Source organism: Halichoeres trimaculatus, unplaced genomic scaffold, assembly GCF_033239565.1.
Source record: "Halichoeres trimaculatus isolate MK-OKI-2021-1 unplaced genomic scaffold, fHalTri1.1 fHalTri1_scaffold_13, whole genome shotgun sequence".
NCBI lineage: Eukaryota > Metazoa > Chordata > Actinopteri > Labriformes > Labridae > Halichoeres > Halichoeres trimaculatus.
The window spans coordinates 32842721-32867769 of NW_027437191.1; the positions used below are offsets into that span (position 1 = coordinate 32842721).

General features: G+C 37.2%; 1 protein-coding gene across 1 annotated transcript in view; it reads right to left on the bottom strand.

Moving 5' to 3' along the window:
- fig4a (FIG4 phosphoinositide 5-phosphatase a) overlaps positions 1-25049 on the bottom strand; it is a 99224-nt gene that overhangs the window by 72667 nt on the left and 1508 nt on the right. The window contains exons 3-10 of the mRNA XM_074685175.1: positions 21245-21343; positions 20077-20200; positions 12810-12966; positions 11917-11967; positions 10468-10637; positions 8631-8759; positions 4408-4508; positions 2641-2803 (exon numbers count right to left, since the gene is read on the bottom strand). Coding sequence (XP_074541276.1) covers positions 2641-2803; positions 4408-4508; positions 8631-8759; positions 10468-10637; positions 11917-11967; positions 12810-12966; positions 20077-20200; positions 21245-21343 — 994 coding nt within the window. The remainder of the gene's footprint in view (positions 1-2640; positions 2804-4407; positions 4509-8630; positions 8760-10467; positions 10638-11916; positions 11968-12809; positions 12967-20076; positions 20201-21244; positions 21344-25049) is intronic.

The following is a 25049-nucleotide window of genomic DNA, read 5'->3' on the forward strand; positions in this document are numbered from 1 at the left end:
TTTGACCACAGCCCATCTGGAATGACTGGAGAGATGGATTTTTTGACCCATACTGCAGCCAGCCACCAGGGGGAGCAGTTTTTGTGGCGACATCCATTTTTTTTTACAGTCTATAGTTCAGTACATACAGCGCCCCCTGTCTACCAGCACCATTAATGCTTGCTTTTACAGAAGATGTCTAAAGGTAAATGTAGCGAGTCACATTTGCTGTAGGGAAGCAAAAATGACAAAACTGTGTAAGTAATAAAATGTTTGATAACTAATAACTACAAATGAAGAACTAGAAGAGATTTTATTCACAGCTGTTTTTGTAAATTAAGATCCTTCCATTGATTGCTAAGAGGTAAATAAGCATGTGGTTTTAATCAGTCTCCTGCTCGCATCGTAAAGAGACTAGAAAAAGTCTCTATCAAAAACATAAGCAGCTCCAAAGCCGAGTTATTTTCTTTTTAATTTCAACATCCAGCTAAAGCAATCAGCTGCTTTCAGAAGCCTGTTAGTGAGAGCCATGTGAGTGGTGAAACTGTTCCTACCCAGCTGTCAACAAGCAACCGAGTCATAGTGCTTCAAAATGTCAAACTTTTCCCAACACGTGTTGAATCTGCTGCATGAAAGACAAAAAGACATGTTTTTTATCCTCTACACAAAAAGTGGATTATCGTTCAGAAGTAGTCACACTATGAGGACACAAATAAAACCGCAGCATGGTGTTCTGCATTCACAATAAAAGACAATGAATAATAATAATAATAATAATAATAATAATAATAATAATAATAATAATTATTATTATTATTATTATTATTATTATTATTATTATTATTATTATTATATCGTATTATTATAACTATTGTTATTATTATTATTATTATTATTATTATTATCATTATCATCATTTTATTATATTCAAATATTATTTTATATTATTATAATAAAATAATAACAATGCAATAATAATAATAATTATTATTATCATTTTATTATATTTAAATGTTCTTTTATATTATTGTAATAATAAAATAATAATTTAATAATAAGTATTATAAAATTATCATTTTTTATATTCAAATATTATTTTATATTATTATAATAAAATAATGATATAATTATTATTCTCAATAATAATTATTATTATGACAACTATTATAATTATTATTATTATATTTTAATATTCTTTTATTATTATTATTATTATCATTATTATTAATCATTCATAGTTTCAACTGTTCACAGACATTATTTTTTGGTAGAGACATGCTTTGGGATCTTGTCAAGACATAATGGGGGGGGTGTTTACCATTGGTTGGAGAAAAAAATTATTTATATTTATCTATTTTTCTGGTAAAAAAAAATCTAATTTAAAACCTTCATTTCATATAAATTGGACTCGAAAAACGTTACAACTTTTCTCCAGCAGAGGGCGACATGTTTTCCATCTGCTCGTTGACTCGTGATGTACATATGGGGGGAAAATATGGCTCCTGATATGGTCTGTGGAAATTACCATCATTTAACTTTTTCACATGGTCTGGTGTTAAAAAAGCAAATAAAATTAAAAAATCTGAAATATTGAAGAATCGCAATTTAAATCAAAACATCTCCCCGATAATCAAAAAAAACCCTGAATCGTCTTTATAGACATGAAAAAATCTTTAAAAAATAATAATAATTAGTTTCTGTTTTTCCCAAAGAGAAAACGAATGTGGGAGTTGAAGAATCAGGAAGAAAAGCCACACTTAACATGCTGCTAAGCTAACTAAAATAAAGATTTCCAAGTAGAATCAACTAGGCGTCAAAAAAAGCAAAAGGTTTCAGCAAAATGTAAAACAAACCAAAGTGTTAAGTGTTGGTGGAAGAAGAAGGAAACCTTTGGGAAATGTCAGATTAAGCCCGTCGCCAGGGATCAAAGTGAAAGTCGTACAATGAGGTGAATGGGTCTGCAGGGGACCATCAGGACACACTCAGTGCTTCTACTTTATTCCAGGAAATGTCATCTGAGGATGCATGAAAGCCAAACTGGGGTGAAAGGGTTTTGGATTTATAACAGGCATTGTACACATGGAAGCAGCAGCGCCACCCTGCTTATAAACACAGCAGCAGCAGCAGCAGCAGCCTCAGGTGACATCAGGGACCTGGTCACCTCCCTCAGGCCCTGCAGAGTGGATCAGAATGAGCCACAAACGGGAGAACCAGGAAGCTGTCCTGGGTTCACCTGGTAAGTTTTTAATTTGACTTCTCCATCTGTGAAGGTGGATGAGGAGGAAGCTAATCTTTAATCTCAAAGCAGTTTTCCAGAGACATTAATCTGCTGTCCCTGAAAGCTTGTTTCTGCTTCTGACAGAATGAATGAATTACATCTTATAAAACTGAACATTAACACCCACTGTGCTCCTCTATAGCTGCATTTCTTCCTGTCTCTGTGTACGAGGACTTAATGCATATTACAGAGATAATCCGTGAAAACCTTGGCGAGTAGAATGAGGTTTAAACCAGTTTCATTGAAAAAAAGCTGCGGTTGGATATATTTAGTAGCTATCAGTCATACCATCAATGGAAACCATTCTTTCTCATGGATATGAAGAAGGTAAAACATTATGTGTGGTATAATTTGACAACAGATGAGCACCAAAGAAGTCTTACGTCGAATCGGGGGTTTGGGCATCATGGTGGAGATGTCCTGGGACCAGTACAATGGGACTGAACCTCGCACCTGGACGTATGACGAGTAACTTCCTGCTGTGAAAGACATGACTGAGGCATCATGGACGATCTGCTCTGTTTCTACTTCATTGGCCACGTCTCCCTGGTGAATGAGAAGAAAATAAAATTAAGGTTACGAAACAATTTCAAAGCATGGCGTAACAGTACTAAGGACAACACAGTACAGATCCCACCAGAAGAAAAAAATATATGTATATAAAATCTATTGTATTTTTCTTTCTTTTACTCCTTATTCAGGAGTATAGGTATAAACAAAGCATATGTGTTTGTAAAAATACAGGTTTGTGTGCATATGTGTGGATTTACATTGTGTCAACATCTGAGTATGAGTATATAATTATTAGTATAATTATTTATTTGTTTATTTTTATAAATAAATACATTTATGTATTTTATTTGATGTACCTATTTCAGGGTTAATAGAATTTTTTTCTTGATTTAGAGATGCTCTGGGATTTTTTATTTTTATTTTTTAATAAAATTTTAATTTTATTTTTATAGGAATAATAATTATAAAAAAATAGAATTGTAGAGCTTTAAAGCTAAATTATATATTGTGTTTATATAAAAAAAGTGCTGATAAATATATTCCTTGATCTTTAAAGTTTTACAATTTTATTATTTTTTGTTTTAATATTGCACCTGTGTACAGGAAAAAAAAATAAAAATAAAAATTTGATTAAAAGGAAGAAAAAACCCAAAGCATCTCTAAATCAAGGAATAATTCATATAAAGTTTGACATCAGTGCATAAAATAAAAAACAGTCAATTTATTAACTTATAGAAACAAAATAAACAAATAAATAATAATAAAAATAATAATAATTGATAAATACTCATAATCACATATATACACATTAATATAAATCTCTATATATAAATAGATAGATAGATAGGTAGATAGGTAGATAGATAGATAGATAGATAGATAGATAGATAGATAGATAGATAGATAGATAGATAGATAGATAGATAGATAGATAGAGAGATAGAGAGATTTCACTCTGTGTGCTGCTAATAGCTCCAGTGTTAATAATTTAGGTCATTTTCGCAAAAGGGCTCATTTGAATAGAAAAGGGCCACTCACTTAAAATGACACATTATACATTTAAATATATGCATGAAGCTCCAACATACAGAGACGCTGTTTGCTCTGCAGCACGGTTTGTGCAGGATTCAGTCATTTGCTCTCGTTTGGTGTCTCAGATGATTTCATTGTGGCACATTTGTCCATTTTTGCTGACGAAAAAGCTTGAGCAATACTTTGGCGAATCAGATCCTCCGTGTGATGTTTGAGATAGTGATTCATTCAAAGGAGAATTTAATGAATTGCACAAGTGTTGTACTTGAAGTAGACTGTTTTACATGTTAAATATCAAGCAGAAAATAATCTTCAAGACCTTTTTTTTATTGCTCTGTCTGACTCAGCTCTTAAGAAATAGGCAGGAAACTCTTGGATCAGTGTTCAACCCACTCTTGTTAGCATCCAGATAAACAGATAAACATAGAAATGCCGATTTGTTCCTCCCTCACAGAGCTCTCAGAGCTCTCATGCATACTCAAGGCAGAGGCAGCGGGTCAAATTAACCCCCTTTGTGATCAACCTGAGTCATCTCAATCATCCCTGTGAACCTCGGCCCTGCCTCCACTATCTGCTCCCCGCCGTTGCTCCAGCAACCGCTGTACCTCACAGTTGGCTCCTCTTTTCAGGAAGCGAGTTCCGGCAAATTTGCTGGAGCGTCTGGCGATCAGAGTGATGTAAACGGGTCGGCCGTAGATCAGGAGCTCTGGGTGGTGGGTAAAGGAGTAATGACACTAAAAATGATAAAAATGCCAAAAATAAAAACACATAAAATTGTCCAAATGATGATGGATTATATCAACATTATGATAAAATAAGATAACTTCTCTTCTTTTTTCATGTTTGTACACTAAGGTTTTTCTGCTGAGATGGAAAATAACACCACAGTGTTTTAAATGCCACATTTCACGTCAACAAAATTCTCTCAGAGCTCAATCAAAAAATTAAAATTAATGTTCATTTTGTGTCAAGAATTTAAAATACCAACGAGTGTGAGCACTAAAAACGCAGAGATAGCACGTAGAAGTGTGAAAATTACAACAGACAGGTGGGTGGAAACCTCTGACAGCTTCACACCTGTCATGGTGAGATTGATGAAAATCATACAGTTTATCTATTTCAAACAGCTAAAGAATTTATTTTTTATTTCACCTTTATTCAGAGGAGAATGGACAGACTGGTTGGAGCTGATAGAAAGGCAACAGTAACTCAAATAACCACTGGTTACAACCGAGGTCTGCAGAAGAGCATCTCTGAACACACAACACGTCCAACCTTGAGGCAGATGGGCTACAGCAGCAGAAGACCACACCGGGTGACCCTCCTGTCAGCTAAGAACAGGAAACTGAGGCTACAATTCACACAGCAACACCAAAACTGGACAATAGAAGATTGGAAAAACGTTGCCTGGTCTGATGAGTCTGGATTTCTGCTCCACATTCAGATGGTAGGGTCAGAATTTGGCCTCAACAACATGAAAGCATGGATCCATCCTGCCTTGTATCAACGGTTCAGGCTGCTGCTGCTGGTGTAATGGTGTGGGGGATATTTTCTTGGCTCGCTTAGGTCCCTTAGCACCAACTGAGCATGGTTTGAAGTCCACAGAAAAAAAAAGAAAAAAAAAAGAGAAAAAAAGAAAAACAGGGGGGGGACAAAAGAAAAAAAAAAGAAAACATGAAAAAAAGGAAAAAAAGAAAAAAAAGGAAGAAAAAAGGGGAAAAAAGAAGAAAAAAGAAAAAAGAAAAAAGAAAAAAAGAAAAACAGGGGGGAAAGAAAAAAAGAAAGAAAACATGAAAAGAAAGGGAAAAAAAGAAAGAAAAAAGGGGAAAAAAGAAGAAAAAAAGAGAAAAAGAGAAAAAAGAAAAAAGAAGAAAAAAGAGAGAGAAAAGACAGAAAAAAGGGAAAAAAGAAGAAAAGAAAGAAAATAAAAAAGATAGAAAAATGAAAAAAGAAAAAAGAAGAGAAAAAAAGAAAAAAAAGAGGAAAAATGAGAAAAAGAAAAAGAAAAAAAAGAGAAAAAAAGAAAAAAAAAAGTCCACAGCCTACCTGAGTGTTGTTGCTGACCATGTCCATCCCTTTATGAGCACAGTGTACCCATCTTCTGATGGCTACTTCCAGCAGGATAACGCTCCATGTCATAAAGCTGGAATCATCTCAGACTGCTTTCTTCAACATGACAATGAGTTCCCTGTACTCAAATGTCCTCCACAGTCCCCAGATCTCAATCCAATAGAGCACCTTTGGGATGTGGTGGAACGGGAGATTCTCATCATGGATGTTCAGCCAACAAATTTGCAGCAACTGTGTGATGCTATCATGTCAATATGGACCAAGCTCTCTGAGGAATGTTTACAGGACCTTGTTGAATCTATGCCACCAAGGATTAAGGCAGTTCTGAAGGAAAAAAGGGCCCAACCTGGGACAAGCAAGGTCTATCTAAAGAAGTGGCTGGCGAGTGTGAAGTCATACAAAAGCTCATCTTTTTTTAATCTATCCACTTTATCCACTTTTTGACCTGACTGAAGTCCAAACTGTTTCTAGGAATCAGAAAAACTCAGAGCACTCGTGCAATGTCACAGTGGCATCACGCTGCCTGATGAAAAGCAATGATAAAAGAAACATTGACTGTAAGGATGCACTGATATGAACATTTTGGCCAATACCAATATCAGATGTTAATATTGTTATGGCTGATAACCAATATTTACTGATGTCAATATTGGTAAAAAACAACAACAACAAAAAAAAAAACAATCTGAGATGATGTCGAGGTAGTTCAGAGAGAAAGAGTGGCGTGATCATGAGAACAGCCAACCATGGAGAGGTTCAAAGAATTGGATCAAAAACTGGAAGAGAGACATAAAAAAAGAGAGTCCACTCTTCTTGGGTAGTTTTGGTGTTTACAGAGTCAGAGAAAACAAGATTATTTGGGTCTTGAAAGATCATTCCAGACGCTCCGGAAATGACGGCAGCTAATGAGTAAATATCAGCCAATACCGATGTTGATACCGACTGTGAAGTGCAACTAAGTTGAAAAGCCAACCTGCGACTGAATTACAAAAAGAGCTGACACAAAATGTCCTCTGACTACAGATAAATCAGCGATTAAAATTAAAAGAGACATTGAATTTCACAAAGCTTAAAGCTGCTGTGAGGAGGATCTGTTTTAATGAGACTGCAGCACCACCTTCTGGCCTGGAGTCTCAAGCACACTGTTGTAAAGATGTGACTTTTAACCAGGTGTGTTTTTGTTTTGGAGCAAATTTTCTTTGTTCAAGTCAACTTTTTACAGGATACAACGCCAAGAGGTAAGTACAGTTAAGTAGCACTGTTGTTTGAAACATGGCAAGAAGCTAACTGTCAGTTCGTACAGTAGTTTATTAGCCATTCATATGTAGTGCTATCGGCAGCCTGGTGCTATGTGGTATCTGTAGGCTAACATGACAACAAGCTAACTACCAATTCATACAGTAGTTTACTAGCCGTCTATATGTAGTGCTATCGGCAGCCTGGTGACATGATGTATCTGTAGGCTTACATGACAACAAGCTAACCGCTAGTTTTTTCAGTAGTTTACTAGCCCTCTATATGTAGTGCTATAGGCAGCCTGGTGTTATGTGGTATCTGTAGGCTAACATGTCAACAAGCTAACCGCCAGTTTGTTCAGTAGTTTATTAGCCGTTCATATGTAGTGCTATCGGCAGCCTGGTGCCATGATGTATCTGTGGGCTTACATGACAACAAGCTAATTCTAATTCGTTCAGTAGTTTAGTAGCCGTCAACATGTAGTGCTATCGGCAGCCTGGTGCTCTAAGACGTGTCTATAATGTTTAACGTTAGTAAATCCTGGTTCTGTCCTGTCAGTCATCTACCAATCAGAGCTAATGTAACCTCACTCTTCCATTTTATTGATAGACTCTCAAGTTTGAACAGACCGCTGCAGAATAACTGCTGACTGTGGGTTGGAATCAACATTAGCACAAACAGTTTAGCCCTTTTAGCCCTTAGCTCATGCTACAAATTAATCACAGGAATCATTTCCAGCAGAGAAAAACCCAGATTTCTTGGAAACTCCTCACAGCCTCTTTAATGTCATGTATGCAAAGGAGACTAGCTGGTTAATAATTAAGATCTAAGACCAGAGCCTAAGGCAGAAAATTAGCATCATAAATCAGATTGTTTACTCTGGCTGAGCCCAGAGCTGCTCAGCTGCAGAAACACATGAATGATGACCGCAAAAATCCTCCGAACATGTTGGAGTGCAGAGTGAATCTGGTCAAACTAATTTGATTAAACATGAATTAATCTAACAAAAATGTGTATTTAGGCTCAGACAGTAGAATTGAATGAAAACGCTCTGATTGTTTTCGTCCAGTGATGCTTCTTTTCCTGCTGATAACAGATGGAGAGATTATGGAGGCGCCGGTGTTTGTTTACCTGATAGCCGATGCTTGATTTCTGCAACGCTTGTCTCACTAAAACCCCGACAACAAACACAAATTGCTTCAGTACTTTGGCGTTTAATCACACAATCTGGCTCACAATGTCGTCCACGTGCTGTGCTGGAGGCAGCACACAGTTCAACAAGTGATGCTGAGGCTGTGAGATGAGGAGGTGTTTCAAGAAAGGACGCCTTTGTGTGAGATGAGTCTGTGTCTTTCTCTCCTGTTTATGATCAGATCAGCTGTTGCTGCGCAAACAAGGAGGTGTGCAGCTTTTAATGACTCTTATAAAGTTTCCCAAAGTAAAAACACCATCATTTAATTTAAAGGACAAGAAAAGAAAACAGAAACATGTGCTGGTCACCCAAACGACACTCAAAGGATACTGGACTGGCCACAAAAGCCGTGGATTATATACATGAGCCAGTCGTGATGCACCGTGTCCTTGACTCGTTCCAGCAGCTTAGCGTTCCAGACGTACTTGTAGTACGGCTCGTTCTGGAGGCCGTAAACCACTGAAGAGGAAGAACACATAAAACCACTGGATTATTTCACAGTGTCATAACCAGTTATCACGTACAGGAAGAAGGGAAACAGGCTGAGGTGATGCAAACAAACAGAGAATTCCTGGAAACATTTCACATTAGTTTTGATGTTACAACACACATTCTGAAACACAGAAGACATAAGCCAGGATGAATTACTCTTCTGTGAGTCTTTAAAGGACTGTTTCACCAGAAAACAATCACATTATCTGTCATTTCTTTGTTCCAGTTGCTCATTCACGGCTTACAATCATACAGCAACAGCAAGAATCGAGCTAATCTAGCTAATGTTAGCTTATGGTAACAGTTGCAACCTTTACTTTCATAGTAGCCATTTTACCTCAAATCACCTGGATTAAAGTTGTTCCAGAGACACAAAGTCATATTATTCTTCACAATAGAGATAATAAAGTGTATTAAATTCAATACATAGTAAATATCAAGTTAATCATTATCTAAGCGATAATTTTTAATAAATAAAAAGAATTGCAAAAATGACGTATTCCTTTTTTTTTAAATAAATTGGTGATATATTTGAAAAAAGGTTTCTTAAAAAATTTAGAAAATAAAAAATTTGAAAAGTCCAAAAAAGGGTAAAATAATATAAATTGTAATTTCCAAAATTTGGAAAAATGTCATTTTTTTTAAATCAAATAAATTTGCAAAATTTCTTTAAAAAGTTGAAATAAAAAAAATCAAATAATTTGAAATTTCCAAAAAATTATGTTAAAATTAAATAAATAATAATTTCAAAAATGTTAAAAAAAAAAATGTAAAAAATTATTTTACTAATTTTTTTTTACAAAAGTTGAATTTAAAAAAAAAAAGTGAAAAAAAAAGAAAAAAAATGTTGAAATAAAATAAATTGTACTTTCAAATATTTCTGGAAAATCACAAAAAAACTGAAATGTAAAAAAATTTGCTTAATTTCTTTAAAAAGTTGAAATTCTAAAGAAAAGGAAAAAAATTGCAAAAGATTTTTTAATTTCAATATGTGCAAAAATTTCAAACTTTTGCCAAAATATTTAAATTTCAGAAATGTCCAAAATTTTACTTTACAAAGAATACTTGAATTTTGTAAAATATTGATAAGTTGGTGGGCTGTTGATGTTGTAGGAGGTAAGGCATTATTTTATGCTCTCTGTAAAAAAAAAATAGCTGGCTAAAAAGCTGTTTCTGTGTAAACGAGAGGCTGAAACGCAACAATACTTTTGCGTTCCTTCCTAAAACTTTTGTTGTGTAGACTGCCCCTAAAGCTAACCATCAGGAGATCTTAGCCGTCCTTGTCTCTACTTACAATTTTATTTATGACACCAAGTTGGACGTAAATATAAACAGGAGTTTCACAGATTATAAGCCTGAAAGAAAATAGGTGAATTTAATCCAGGTTAACAAAATATTTAAAACAACAGGAAGAACAAAATCAAGTTGATCTTGTCAACGAAAAGCAGGTTTGTAGTGTACTTGTGCGCATCTGGGAATCAATTTAAAGGAGGAGTTTTCATTTTCGATATTTACTTGTATCTATGATCATCATTCTGTGGTAAAATATCATATAAATGGAGGTTTAGCTTTACAGCATTCAATCTAGTGATTTTTCAACATCCAAACTATTCTCTAAAGCAGCAACTGCAGCTCCTGCTCTACAACCTGCTCCTGCTGCTCTACTTGTGCTCACCTTGTGTGGGCAAACCCTCGTCTTCAAAGATGTCAAAGCTGTCCTGTTTGCTCTGCGTGTGCACCTCCTCCTCCTCCTCAGCGGAGGAAGCTGGAGATGACCACAGTTCGTAAGGCCTCTGAAGCAGAGTCAGGTTGTACTGCAGTGAATGGCTCAGGTCATAGCTGTAGCTGCAGGGAACAACAGCGGTATCATTTCAAAAAAGCACAGCCTGTACTCTCCAAAAAAGCATTTCTGAAATATCTGAAATATCTGAAATAGTGCAAAAGCTACAAGAATTAAGAATAAGCACCAAGTCACATGCACATAAGGAAACATCAGTTTTTTTTTATTTTAGGCCTGACTCTGAAATGTGACCATGACACTCTGTCTTATTAAACGGATACCTGTAAACCATTCACATGTTCTGCACGTCTTTATCAATGTATCCACATGAAAAGACACGAGGGAATAAGTTTAATTAATATTATGCATTTGTATATTTTTTCATCTCTTATGAGCTCTAACATCAGTGTCGTGTTTCCAACCATGTGTTAAGTCTAGGGATGTTTGATACCACTTTTTCTCAGACCAATACCAGTAAGAGTTCGCAAAAATCAAAATTGTCAATTGTGGAAGCTTGTCAATAAAAATCCTGCTCGTAAACTACTGTGGGTGAGAGAGGTGCGCTCTTTGGATGAGAGCTCAGCATGGATATGAGGAGAAGATAGTGAGACGCTGTGAGCCAGAAAAGTTCAGGCAGCTCACGCTCCAACTGAGGATGTGTTGCTGTAGCTCAGAGAGAAAGAGCGGCGCCATCGTGAGAAAAGACGACGGAGATCATGGAGAGGATCAAAGAATGGAGCGCCGAGATGAACGCGATCAAGAAAAGTTTTTTTTGCCTGTTTTGAGATCAAAACAGGAAGAGAGACATAAAAGAAGAGAGTCCACTCTTCTTAGGTAGTTTTGGTGTTTACATAGTCAGAGAAAACAAGATTATTTATTCAAGATGCTCTGAAAATGGCTGGCAGCTAACGAGTTAATGAAAGTATTTATTTATGCATCTTAAGGTGCAGGTCACGCCCCATGAGGTTCGCCCTCGAGCGGATGGCCCAGGTTTGAGTCCAGCCTGTGACCTAATTCCTACATGTCGCTCCCCACTCTCACCCCCTTTCCCACTCTGCCCACTGTCCTCTCCTATCTCATTAAAGCCATGAAAAGTAAAAAAAATAACTTAATTTAAAAAAAAAAAAAAAGAAAAGAAAAAGTATGCTATAGTTAGCCACAAGGCTAGTTTTCATCCATCATCCCCAGGGAGCCATAAAGGGGTTTATAACTCTACATAGATCAATACATCATAACAGCACAACAATGAAACAGAACACATCAGGATAACATCAGATATACTAAACAGTGCTAATTAGCATGTTATAGGGCGCTACATCTGTAGCATGTTGGATAGCTTCTTACCTGAAGTAGAAGTTGCTGGATAGGTCCACATTTTGGAAGATGCGAACATATCTGGAAGAAAAAAAGCACAATTAAGGCCAGCTGTAGAGAAGAGAAATGAATTATTTCTAATAAAGTTGATGAATGTTAAGTCATTTTTTGTCAGTGTTGGCTTAAACAAGACAGGATTAGCTTATTCTGTGGACTCTGATGTAATCGCAGAAAAATCTGCACCAACTTCACTTTTTTTTACGTGTATCCCAACTTATTCTGCTGCTGTCATTAAATGTGTAAAACGTTTATTTATTTATGGGGCCAACAAGTTCACCTGCGATCAGATCAACATTAACAGCCGCCTTTTTCAAAGACAAGGCCACGCTTAACGAGAGTCTGTCATTTATTAAATTAGTGAAAATAACTTTAACATTGAAACACAGTTCTAACAATTTAGAAAAAAAATGGAAATGTCTTATTAATTATTTTCATTCAACGCCAGACTTTCCTAAAACTTAAGACAGCCCACACCCTCTCTTCCCTTATTTTTTTCTTTATTTTTATTTTATTTTTCTTAATTTTATTGTTATTGATTTATGTATTTAATTTTTAAATTATATATGTATATTTTTTTTCTTCATTTTTGTGTGTTTATCACTTACTTCTTCAAGACTTCTCCTTTTAGAATAATGTATTTGATTATTTAATAGTAGGAAATTGATTTATGATATTAAATTCATATTTGTTAGATATTTTTCATTATTTTGAAGAGAAAAAAAAGGGCATTGTATATTTTGAATTCATGTAGTTATATTTCACTCTAATAATGTCAAAAATAAAAATAATGATGAAAAATAATACTAAGAAATGGCCACAGCTAATCTCTACTTCTCTAAGCTCCTGGCTGAAATGAGGAGTACCTGGCTTCATCAGGGTGTGTAACCCTGACCGAGTCATTGGGGATGTAGATCATGCTTGTGTCCTCAATTTTATAGATGGAGTGGCCCCCAATGTCGGCCATCTTTCTGCGCTTGGTGATCAGCACGATGTAGTACCCCTCCAGGAAACGAACAAACCCTGTTGAGACAAAGAAGAAGAAACAAACTTCAGGGTCAAGAAATAAAACAGTTTTTTCTCCACAAAACATGATTTCAACATTTGGTCCACGGTGACATAATCTGATTGTTCACGTAACACTGTTAATGCCGTTCAACAGCCGGGGTATTCTGAGAAGTGGGTCAATATCAAACAGCTGAACAGATCATTGTGGAGGTGGATCATGAGTGTCATTCACTATATTGTCCATAAATCCCATCAATTTAGGTTTACATAAGCAAAATATGACCCTACATTAGCACTGGTGCAGCGTCGTCAAATAATTTAGCTTTCGATCCTGCCCAGACAACTGGATGATGACTGGATGACTGTGTGTTTACAACGGTCTATAAACAAACACAGTTCCAGGTAATATTTACCTGAACAAGGCCATGTAAATATAACCAACAGCGCAACACTCTTTAAACTATTATGTTTCCAGAAACTGTGTCAGGGCTTTTAATTCTGCAGCTTCACAGGAGGTCATCAACATTTCAAGCATTTTGAATCATGATGCCCCACTTTCTTCTTGCTGTTATTGGAGGAAAGTCACTTTGTTCTTGGTTTCCATGAAGGAAAAGGAAGACTAAAAGCTGAACAGCCTCATCCAAAGCCAGCACATCTATTGCACCATCCTGTCTGAAGGTTTGCACAGTGTTCAACACAGTTCATGAGCGTGTCTACTTAAATCTAACATGAACTCACATCAGATAAATTGTTGATATTTACAGGAAATGGGGGTGACATACCTATTATATACATATTGGCATCGCCCGGTTGTAGCTGCCTGTTATAGCAGCTCTCTCTTCTTTGGCTATTGCTTGTAATTTTTTCGTCTCTTTTTCGTTGTCTTTGCATTTGAAGTGGGTCATTACTTTGTATGGCTCATTTGTTGGTCGTGGACACCAAACTGGTTTTGTTTTAAGTGATATTTTTATTATTTTTTCTCCTGTGTTTGTCTGGACATCCTACATGTAACCATGGCTACATTGTTTACATGTAAAATCAGTTGTTAGCAGCCTGTAGCATGTCAATGCTAACTGGTGCTAGGCCAGATGTTTCCCCACGAGGTGAGGAGAAGGAGGTGAGGAGAAGGAGGAGAGGATGACGCGCTGGTTCTTGGACCTGTCCTGTCCATCCATCATTACTGGGAACGTAAGATCTATCTCCAATAAGATGATGCAAAAAGGTCCATAAGAAAATAGATGCTGACAGCTTGTCCATCATTGTCCAGTCAGCCAGCCTCCACCTCCACAGGGTCCAGGACTGAGCTTCTTCAGCAGTCTGTTCAGTCTCTGTCTCCTGGATCCTGTCTGCTCACAGCAGGTGAAGCTCTTCCAATGTGGCATTGGTGTCTGGTATTAGCTCTTTTAGCCATGTCTGTGAATAGCATGATGCTACTCTGCTCTCTGGTATTCCCTTTGTTGCTGGGTTAGCACAGCTCGCTCGTCCATCTTATTGTAGATAGATCTTACGTCCCCAATAACGATGGATGAACCAGCACATCATCCACACCTCCTTCTCCTCACCTCGTGGGGAAACATCTGGCCTAGCACCAGTTAGCATTGACATGTTACCGGCTGCTAACAGCTGATTTCATATGCAAACAATGCAGCCATGGTTACATGTAGGATCTCCAGACAAACACAGGAGCAAAAATGGTAAAAAAAAAAAAAAAAAAAACATCACCTGAGACAAAACCAGTTTGGTGTCCACGACCATCAAATGAGCCATACAAAGTAATGATCCACTCCAAATACAGAGATGACGAAAAGAGATGAAAAAAATTACAAAAAACAAGCAAGGAAGAGGGAGCTACCACAATGGGGCCTAGCAACAATATCTATCCCCGTTTTATTGGGAAAAAAATAATGAAAATTTGATCATTAAAAGAAACCTCACACTAGATTGAGAGCGTGAGTCAGATTTGATGATAACACATATCTGACGGAGCCCAGGCTGAGCCACAGTTTGGATTCATGGAGTCTGAAAGACGTGGGTGTTAACCAGGGTGTGAGGACATAAAGCTGCTCACAGATCAAATGGACTGCACAGACGCAGGATTTCAGCCTTAAATTACAATTAGAATTTTATATTAGTTGTCACTTATTCACAATTTTTTCTTAAGTTCTTATTATTATTATAAAATGTTCAATAATATTTCTGTTCGTTCGACTATACACAAAGTTTTTTCTACCCATTTAAATCTAACTATCCTGCTTTCTATTGTTAGACTCTACTAAATACATTTAAAACCATAATTACAAAACTGTGAAAATTATCTACTTGACAGGGTCTGTTTGGCTAAACTTAAGTTGAAACAGTGAGTAAAAACAGTATGTGTTTGAAGGTTTGGGGTACTTTGAATAAACTGTAAGATTCTCCACTCTTAAATAAAAACGTATCGAAACTTTATTTTAGTGAGCTACTGTATACTTTAAAAGTTCACTTTATACTATTTCATGTGTGACTTTCTCTCTGTTTCCTGTCAGATTTGGGTCGAACAGAAAAAACAACAGATGAAAAGAATAAAAACATACTCACAACACTGGTCCTCATTTTGTAGAGTAATAAGAAAAGTGCCAGGCACAGAATATAATGTACCTTCTAGCGCTGCATCACTCTTTAAAACCCTCTACATCTCTGGCAAAAAGCCGTTTTTGAACAAAGCAAAAGTCCACAGTGGAAAAGTGAAGGTAGCACTTTTTTCAGACAGATGTCAAAGTGAGAGCTGCCTCATGTCAGGGTGACCGACCTGTGTACGGCCTGAACAATGGAGGTGAATTACCCTCACTTTATCCCTGTTATGTGCTGGAAGACCCTCGCTAGCATTAGCGAAAATAGCTAGCGCTTCTTTCTGCAAGAAATGGACATGTATACAGATACACACACACGGAAAGAGACAGTAGATAATGACACCGCTCCAATGACCTACATCGACAGCATGACCTGATGGGAGAGAAAGTCAGTCAGTCAGTCAGTGGGTTAGGCAGAGAGTCGGTCACTGAGCCCAAAACTTTGGTCCAGAGAGATACTTTTAAGAACAAGAGCAGGGCTTACAACGACCTGTTTCACACTTAAACTAAACAAAGCCTCAAGAACAAGAAACCAACACTAAACAGATGTCCATAAAATTTAGAGCCATCCATGGACGATAAACTGATGTAACAGTATTACCGAGCAGTGCTAAAACTTGAGTCTGACTGCCGGTGATGGGAGGATGCTGGTTGGAACTATGGAAAAACAAATAGCGTTAGCTTTTTGAAGTGGTAAACATTGTGGCAAAACTTTTAAAGTCAGTGAGGTCCATTTACTCATAAAAGTTTATAATTGTGTGCAGTCAGTTAAACTTAGACGTTTGTTCTGGGATTTCTTTGCCTTTTCATGTGCCTACGTGGAACATATATGTGTGTATATATATATTTATATATATATATTAGGGCTGGGCAACGATTAAAACTTTTAATCGTAATTAATCGCATGATTTCCCTGATTAATCATAATTAATCGCACTGTAAAAGTGCCATAACATCTGTCACGCAAACACTAAATCAGTACTTGTTATACAGTAATAGTTAAATCACATATTTAGTGCAAATCAAATTTACAAAATGTAAATACAAAATTAAAGCTTATTGCCACTGTCAGGGCATTAAAGTGATACTCCGGGATGGAACAAGTTGGGTCCTATCACAAGGTTTAGGGCAGAAATTACCCCTACAGCAGTGTTTTTGTGCAGTAGAAGCCCAGAGCGCTCGCACCAAACACCCTCTCTCCCCTGTTTTTCAGCCAATTTCACTTCCGGCTCCACCGCGGTCAGCAACAGACATTTACAAAATAAAAGCATGTGAGCAACATGCACTAATGTGCGATACAATATTCAACGTTAAGAGCGTTGATAGATTGACGGGTTAATGCGAAAATAACGCGTTAACTTGCCCAGCATTAATATATATATATATATATATATATATATATATATATATATATATATATATATATATATATATATATATATATATATATATATATATATATATATATATATATTTATTTATATTTATATTTATATTTATATTTATTTATTTATTTTAAGGATGTCCAAATCCAATCAGATTTGAGTATCATAATCATTATTTATGGACCTGAACGTTGTGATTTCTTTTCATGTGTGGATTATTTGAGTTCATACCAATGTCTGGTAGAAAGTTTGTTTGAATTGCAGCTTTGGAAATAAATGTGATGACAAAAAAGTTGACGTGTTCAAAACGTATTTCCCCCACTGTAAGTTTCAGTGTGTTTCCAAACACTAACTAAATGCAACACTTGCTGAACACTGAAAACCAAAGCAACAAATGTACAAACTGTCAATGAGTGGCAGAAATGTGGTATTGAACAAGAAGACCTGAATTCAGCTCAGACTTGTGTAATGTCTTTCACTGAGCTCTATTTAACCCAAGACATGGACGACAGAACACCATCATGTTATCAGGCCACCTTGTTCTGTCTATCCACTCCAGATACAACAGTCCAGTTATGTGACATGTTTGTGTAACTGATCACGACAAACTGATGGAGAATACTGATATCTTTCTCCTGAGCTAACACCCCAGGTCCTGTTGGGAAAAGTCGTTCATGGTGTGGCTGGGCTCTGAGTTTCAGGCATGTACTGCATGACCAGTCCTCAACTCCTGACCTACATCTCTGCCATACGTACTCTTCTCCAGAGACGATGGGCTGCGTGATGTTTCCTGTCTGACTGTGCTTAGGAATAACGATTCATTACAGAAGAGGTCTGTTGACCTGTGTCATCTCTTACCACACAGTCTGCCTCTCTGTGACTGTATCTATCTATGAGCTAACTGTGCACAGGTCACCATGTAAAGTCCTCCTATCCCCTCTTTTAATCAGCACATTTACAGCAAATAAGAGAAAATGAAGGAAAACTCTCATATCTCCCAAGGACGAATTAACCGTATACACATGCCAGATACTTTTCCCTTTTTACTGCTGCTGCCATGTTGTTACCCATATAGATCTAGGGTATCCAGTATGTTGTTTTTTTTATAAAACAACATACTGGATAACCCATCAGTGGAAGGTGAAACAAGAGCCGCCCATTGGTTTCAGTTGACCTCAGTCAAAAAAAAAACAGCTGCTAATAGTCCAGCTGGTTAACCGGGCTATCAGCTGGTTAAAACATTTTGCAACACACCTTAACCCAACACCTCCTTTGTGCTGAGTCTGGTTTTACCAGTGTCATATATATCAGTGAAGTCTAGATCAGGGTTTTTGAGTCCAAGTCATTAGATTTTAAGTATCTGCCGATACTAAGTCCCGATCTGATACTTCTACTCTGATACATCAATTAGCTTTAAGCTCATGCTCTCTATCTATCTATCTATCTATCTATCTATCTATCTATCTATCTATCTATCTATCTATCTATCTATCTATCTATCTATCTATCTATCTATCTATCTATCTACCTATCTATAAAGATATAGATCTGCTCCCAGATCAGGATGTTATGTCTCATTCTGATCAAATCTGTTTGGTTCTGAAGGGAAGTGAATGATTAATAATAAGGCTGATGAATGTTAAGACATTTTTTTTGACAGTGTTGGTTTAAAGATGCTATGAAGTAAGGTATTTATCAGAACAGTTGTATAGCCATATGGTCTGAATCATTACGCAAAAGTTGTATTACCCGGCTACATGGAGTCAAGTACGATAACACAGGAAAAAAGTATTGAACACACCATGGAAAGGCTGTATACTTTGGCAAGGAAATGCACCATACCACCTGAAATCTGTCTCTGAGCTCTCTGAAGACATTCACAACCTGATTGTTGCTCAGCATCAGAATGGAACTGGTTACAGACTTATATCAAAGCACCTGAATATTCCAGTCAGCACCGTTGGGGCCATTATTCACAAGTGGAAGAAGCACCACCTTACCATCAACAGGCCACGCACAGGAGCTCCTTGAAGATTTCTGACCAGAGAGTCAGAAAGTTAGGCAGAAGAGTACTCAACGAGCCAAGGACCACCCTGAAAGTGCTCCAGAAAGACTTGGAGGCAGCAGGTACAATTGTTACAGAGAAAACAATAGGCAATGCACTCCACCGCCATGGGCTCAATGGACGCTGAGCCTGCAGGACTCCATTCCTCAAGAAAAGGCATGTTGAAGCTGGTTTAAAGTTTGCTAAACAGCATCTTGACAAGCCTGTAGAATACTGGGAGAATGTTGTCTGGTCAGATGAGACCAAAACTGAACTTTTGGGCTGTCATACTACAGACCATGTTTGGAGGAGAAATGGCACTGCACATCAGCCAAAAAACACTACACCAACAGTGAAGTTTGGAGGTGGAAGCATCATGGCATGGGGTTGTTTCTCATCTCATGGTGTTGGCAAACTTCATATAACTGACGGAGCAATGAATGGAGCCATGTATGGGGAAATTCTTGATCTGAATCTGCTGCCATCCACCAGGATGATGAGGATGAGATGGTTTCAAAAAAAGAAAATCAATCTGTTAGAATGGCCTAGTCAATCACCTGACTTCAATCCAACTGAACATTTGTGGAAAGAAATAAAGAAAAGGGTTCACCAGAGGGCACCAAAGAATATTCCAGATTTAAAGACAATCTGTGCAGAGGAATGGGCCAAAATCACACCTGAGCAGTGTGGACCATTAGTTCAAACATACAAGAAGCTTCTGGAAGCTGTCATTGCAAACAAAGGCTTCTCCACTTAGTATTAGATGAGTCTCAGTTAGTGTCTTCAATACTTTTTTCCGGTGTTATCGTACTTAATTCCACATAATCATTATTTATGGACCTGAACGCTGTGATTTCTTTTCATGTGTGGATTATTAGAGTTAATACCAATGTCTGGTAGAAATTTTGTTTGAATTGCAAAAAAGTTGACGCGTTCAATACTTATTTCCCCCATTGTAAGTGTGATTTCAAGCTAGCCACGATGTTATCCGTTCTTAGGACACCTTGATCTGCGATAACTTTCGTTGTCAAGCTCAAGTTAATGACATCACATTAAAACACTCAGTTGTTGTTTCGGCTGCACTTACCGACAATGCCAAAAGCTGAGATGGCTCTGGACAGGCCTGAGGAACCCTTCTGGCCAATCTTGGTGCGGTTGCCCAGGTCTAGACGGCCCAACAACTCTCGAACCTCTTGCTGGTTGTACACATGCTGGAGACAAAAATCCCATGAATATATTTGAGGTTGTTAAAGTATGGACACAGTTACCACTATCTATCTTCTATCTTCCATCTTAAAACAAAAGGAACATGCAAGGAATTAGTAACCTACTCCGCTTGATTTAGAGCGGGTACAACTTGTACAATTAAATTTTCTCTCTGTGAAACAATAAGAAACTGACTGGCAGGTCTAATCAAACAAATTGTTCTCGCAGTGATTATGCAATACCGAAATAAATCAGCAGTTTTTAAAATTCTGAGCTGATGTGAAAGAAATCACAAAGAGACAATTAACCTCTTCATGTAATCTACACACGAAGCGCTCTTATACCTCCAATAAATTTCACAATTCTCCCCCAAAGGGTGAAACTGAAAAACTGCATAATGTAACACATCATATCTGCAGCAGTGTTAAAGTATGAAGCTACTTAAATGAAGGATGGAATTAATTATCCTGAAAATCCAATAAGTCATAGAGACAGGATAAAATTGCCAATTATTTGACTCCTACCAGAAAAAGTCTCAGGAATAAAATGAGGCCCTAAGCACTCGTTATATCCGTTATGTGTGCAGGGGTTCCTAATGTTAGGACAGAGAAAATTAAACAAGGCTCCAGCGTCAAACCTGCTCACCAACACTTTTCCAGCATCTACCACCCTGGTTATTAAACTCTACGATGCCAATCAAAAGGGAGACAAACACAGCTTCCTTAGTGGATATAATATCAGCAGAAAAATTGAGAGCGGGGTGATGGATGTGGGTGATAGATGCTTCATAATAACAAAAAACATCATAATCATTATCACCTACAAGAGGAACAAACAAATCAGGCCCCGGCTCATACATCCTGGTAATGAGCAGCGGGGAGAAAAGAAGGTGCACTCAGTCGCACTCATCAGCTCAGCTGTCATCCACAGCACGCATGGGACAGGCTGAGTGATTGTACTATTTCCCTCTGAGCGCCCTGTACTGTATTACATAAGTGCATACTACATGAGCATGGCACTGACTCTGAGAGCTAGAGCTCAACACTTGCCTTATCGTCGATTATCACCAGGTCCTTGGGTTCTGTGCGGTCAATCTTCAGGACTCTGTGTTTGGTCTGCGCCTGATTGGTCCCCACCAAAAAATACCTCTGGAAAGGAAAATACAGAAGCATGAAGGCTGAATGTGATTACAGGGATGGTGTTTCCCATGAAGGCTGAGTCGCTGCTTTCAGAAAATGTGCAATCTACTCAGTAATGATCCTTCACTTGTGGTATTGCGTAATGCATTATCGATGACTTCCAGTGTGTCTTGTAGGGTTTGGGCGATATGCTATTCTCACGATTCAACTATATTACGATTTTTCTGGGTGCCAATTTTATTTAAATTGCTTTCTTTGATATTTACCATTTTTGTGATTTTTAGGAGACCATGTGAAAAAGTTTGAGAGGATGGAAATTTCTACAGACTACACTAGGAGCCATGTTTGCCCATTAAATGCATATCACCTGAGTCAGAGAGAAGAATTTCAACCTCTGCTGGAGCAAAATGGTAATTTTTTGTGATTTATTTTCTTTGTTAATTTTGTGATTTTTTGTTTTGTTTTTTTTCTTTGTTATAACGTGATTTCTTTTTCTCTATTTATTTTGTGATTTTTTTTTTGATTTTTTTCTTTTTTATTTCCTGATTGTTTCTTTATTTATTTTTATTTTTTATTTTGTGATTTTTTTTTTCTTTTTTCTTTTTTCTTTTTCTTTTTCTTTTTTATTTTTTTTTTTGAGGGGGGGTCTTATCTTGTAATTTTTTTCCTGTTATTCTGTGATTTTTTTTCTTTGTTATTGTGTTTTTTGCTATATTATTTTGTGATATTTTTCTTTTTTATTCTTTTTATTCTGTGTTTTTTTCTTTATTTTGTGTTTTTTAACTTTTTTCATTTTGTGTTTTTTTCTTTGTTATTTTGTGAGTTTTTCTTTGTTTTGTTTTATGAAATAAGAGGGAGGGGTGTTAATAAACTTTGCTGAACCCACTGAAATGAAAAATATGAATTTGAAAAAAAATTAACAAAGAATCACGATCTTGATATTGTCAAACAAAAAATACCGATATATATCATGTATCGTTTTTTTTCTCCCACCCCTAGTGTCTTGTGGGTTTTTTTTTCTTATATCTTAATTGGTCTCATTTTCACAAGCATTCTTCTATGGGGTGCAACATTTTTCTCCAGAAATATCCACCGAGGGCAAAATGACAAAAAAAAATGCAACCTTTTAAACAAAGGAATTCTATGCACACATTCGATGTATGCACCATAACGGTGTTTTATAATATATACATACAGAGGGGCTGCTTGGTGACACCCAGCATGCCATACATATAGAGGCTTGAGCCATGTCCCTTTTGTTGCATGTCTCCCATTCACCTCTCCCAACATCTCATGCCTCTCCTCAGCTTTATATTCTAATAAAGGCAAAATACCAGACATACACTGGACTTACAGTAACTACAGCTCAGTGTACATGTGGCACAGCTAATGTGTGACCACAAGGCTGAATTCACATGTCTTCTCTCTTTGGCTTTGTGTCTTCATCAGGAAACTTTTTAGATCCATGGACATTATTCCTTTCACACCCAGTTTGGGAAATGGCCAAAGAGTTTCTGTCCACTAAGGAACATTAAGGAAGAACAGCGTGTATCTGTACAGTCCGCAACCATTACAGATATTTTGTCCTGTTCCATTTTTTAAGCTGTTATAGAGGCGTCTTTGTCCACAGTGGTTTGACTGATTATCCCCTCTGCTCATCCGCTCAGTGTGACCGCTTGACATGAGTTAGAGAAAGTAATATCTCCTTTCTTAGATTCTCCATCTTTACAAAAACTCCTCACTGATTATTTTTGAGCTCTGCAGTGTCAAAGTAATTTGTATTTAAATCACACTGGCTACACAAAAGAACATGGGGTCAGGAGGACAGAGGATGAGAAGCAGTTTCAGTTAAAGTTCATATTGAAACAAAAACAACAAAGACTCAACAGCTACAGACTCACAGTTCATGTATTTTAGAAACATGTGTCCTGTTCTGACCATCACATCACTTTAATGACATAATTCATTTTCGATTTTGAAGTTATAGCTATATAAACAAAAGCTATTATCGAATGGATAAAAAAATCATCACTTTTAAAGATTGGATGATGACATTTACCAGACTAAGTGAGCAGTGAATGCTGCCTGTCCTTTAAAATGCAACTTTAATAGTCTGTATCCTGGGAAATACAGACATCTGGCAGGCTGTAGGGGGGCATAAAGTACCTGAACTTTTTATTTTAGAAAAAGTAGGGGGCAAGTACCAGGTCATGTAACTTTATGTTAGCATTCAAAACCATACTGATAAATTTCTGGACAATGGACGACACAGCTTATATTTTTATGTTTATTATATTTTTTCAGGACTTGCTTTAATAAAATACTGTTCTGTAAGGATGATTTTATGTACTTTTGTTTAGAGATAATGAATTATATCTACACAGCTTTGATAATCAGGCAATAAATGTCTGTATCCTTGGAGATACATTGCCTGGAAAGCAGTGGCGTTTGCTCTAAGACTGCAAGGGAAGCTCAGCTTCCCCTAAAAACAAAAGTGTTGATATGTTCTGCTGTGTGAACATTTCATTGATAAAATCTGAGCTAGAATTCCTTCATCTTTAGTTCAGAATCAGGTCCTATCACAGGTAACTGGCTCCACCTCCTTCTCATTCATCCCCGCAGCGTCTCAGTGCTTTAACACAGTCGGACGCTGAGCGTCTTCTGACTTCAGCGGGGAAGCGTAGAGTGGGTTGTTCCACTGTGGAAACTGGACGGTCATTGGATAAACGCTGGGCTTTGTCCCGCCCATCGGACGCTCAGCGTCTCTGGGGGTCTATGAGGCAGTGGGCTGGCCTGGACGCTGGGCTTCTGCATGATGATTGGATGATCTGTCTGAGGCTGAATCCCTTTTTGATTGACAGTGAAATGAGCCAGTCAGAGATCTTGAAGTTAAACCCTCCACCGGAGCATCTTCTGAGTTGTTCCAGACTGATCCGGAGGCTTTATCAATCCCCAGAGAGTTTACCTTTCTTAATACAGACGAGCGTTTTGTTAAAAGATTCTCTCTCTTTTCACCAATTAGCAGCTACAGCTACAGCTGTGGAGCTTCTCCCCCTGTCACTCACACTTACAGCCTGTCGTAGTCTCACGTAGCAGCTCCAGCTGCTAACAAGCTGACACGGAGGGTAGAATTTACATTTAAATAATTAAACAAATTTATGATGAGGGCCGGAAAAAAAATTAGCTTCCCCTCCTTGACTGACCAGCAGCCGCCACTGGTGGAAAGGGGTATGAAATAGAAAAACTCAATCTCAGATACACATAGGTTTAGACAACTATACTCCATAGATCCTGAATCATAGAAAGTGCTCCAGAAACAAAAGGAACACATAATCATCACATGTAAGTCCAAGTCAGTCACACTTCTGGGATATCAACCTGTCCAGTTATGAAGCAACACTGATTTTAAATCATTTTCAACTGCACCTGTGCAAAAGGAACAGATAACAGGTAAAAGGGGGTAATAAGTCAGCATTTCCCTGTCGCTGTCTGTTTTGATCCGTTGGGATTGATGATGATGATGTTTTAGAAACATAGTATAGTATAGTATAGTTAGTATAGTATAGTATAGTATAGTATAGTATATGCAGCTCTTTGACTCCTTTGCAGTGGCTCCTTTGTATTTTTCTTACAGAGGGTATTAATGATTGAAGACACTGACACTAAATAAAGCCATGTGTTAACATTTTGTTGGACTAATTATTCATCACATCTT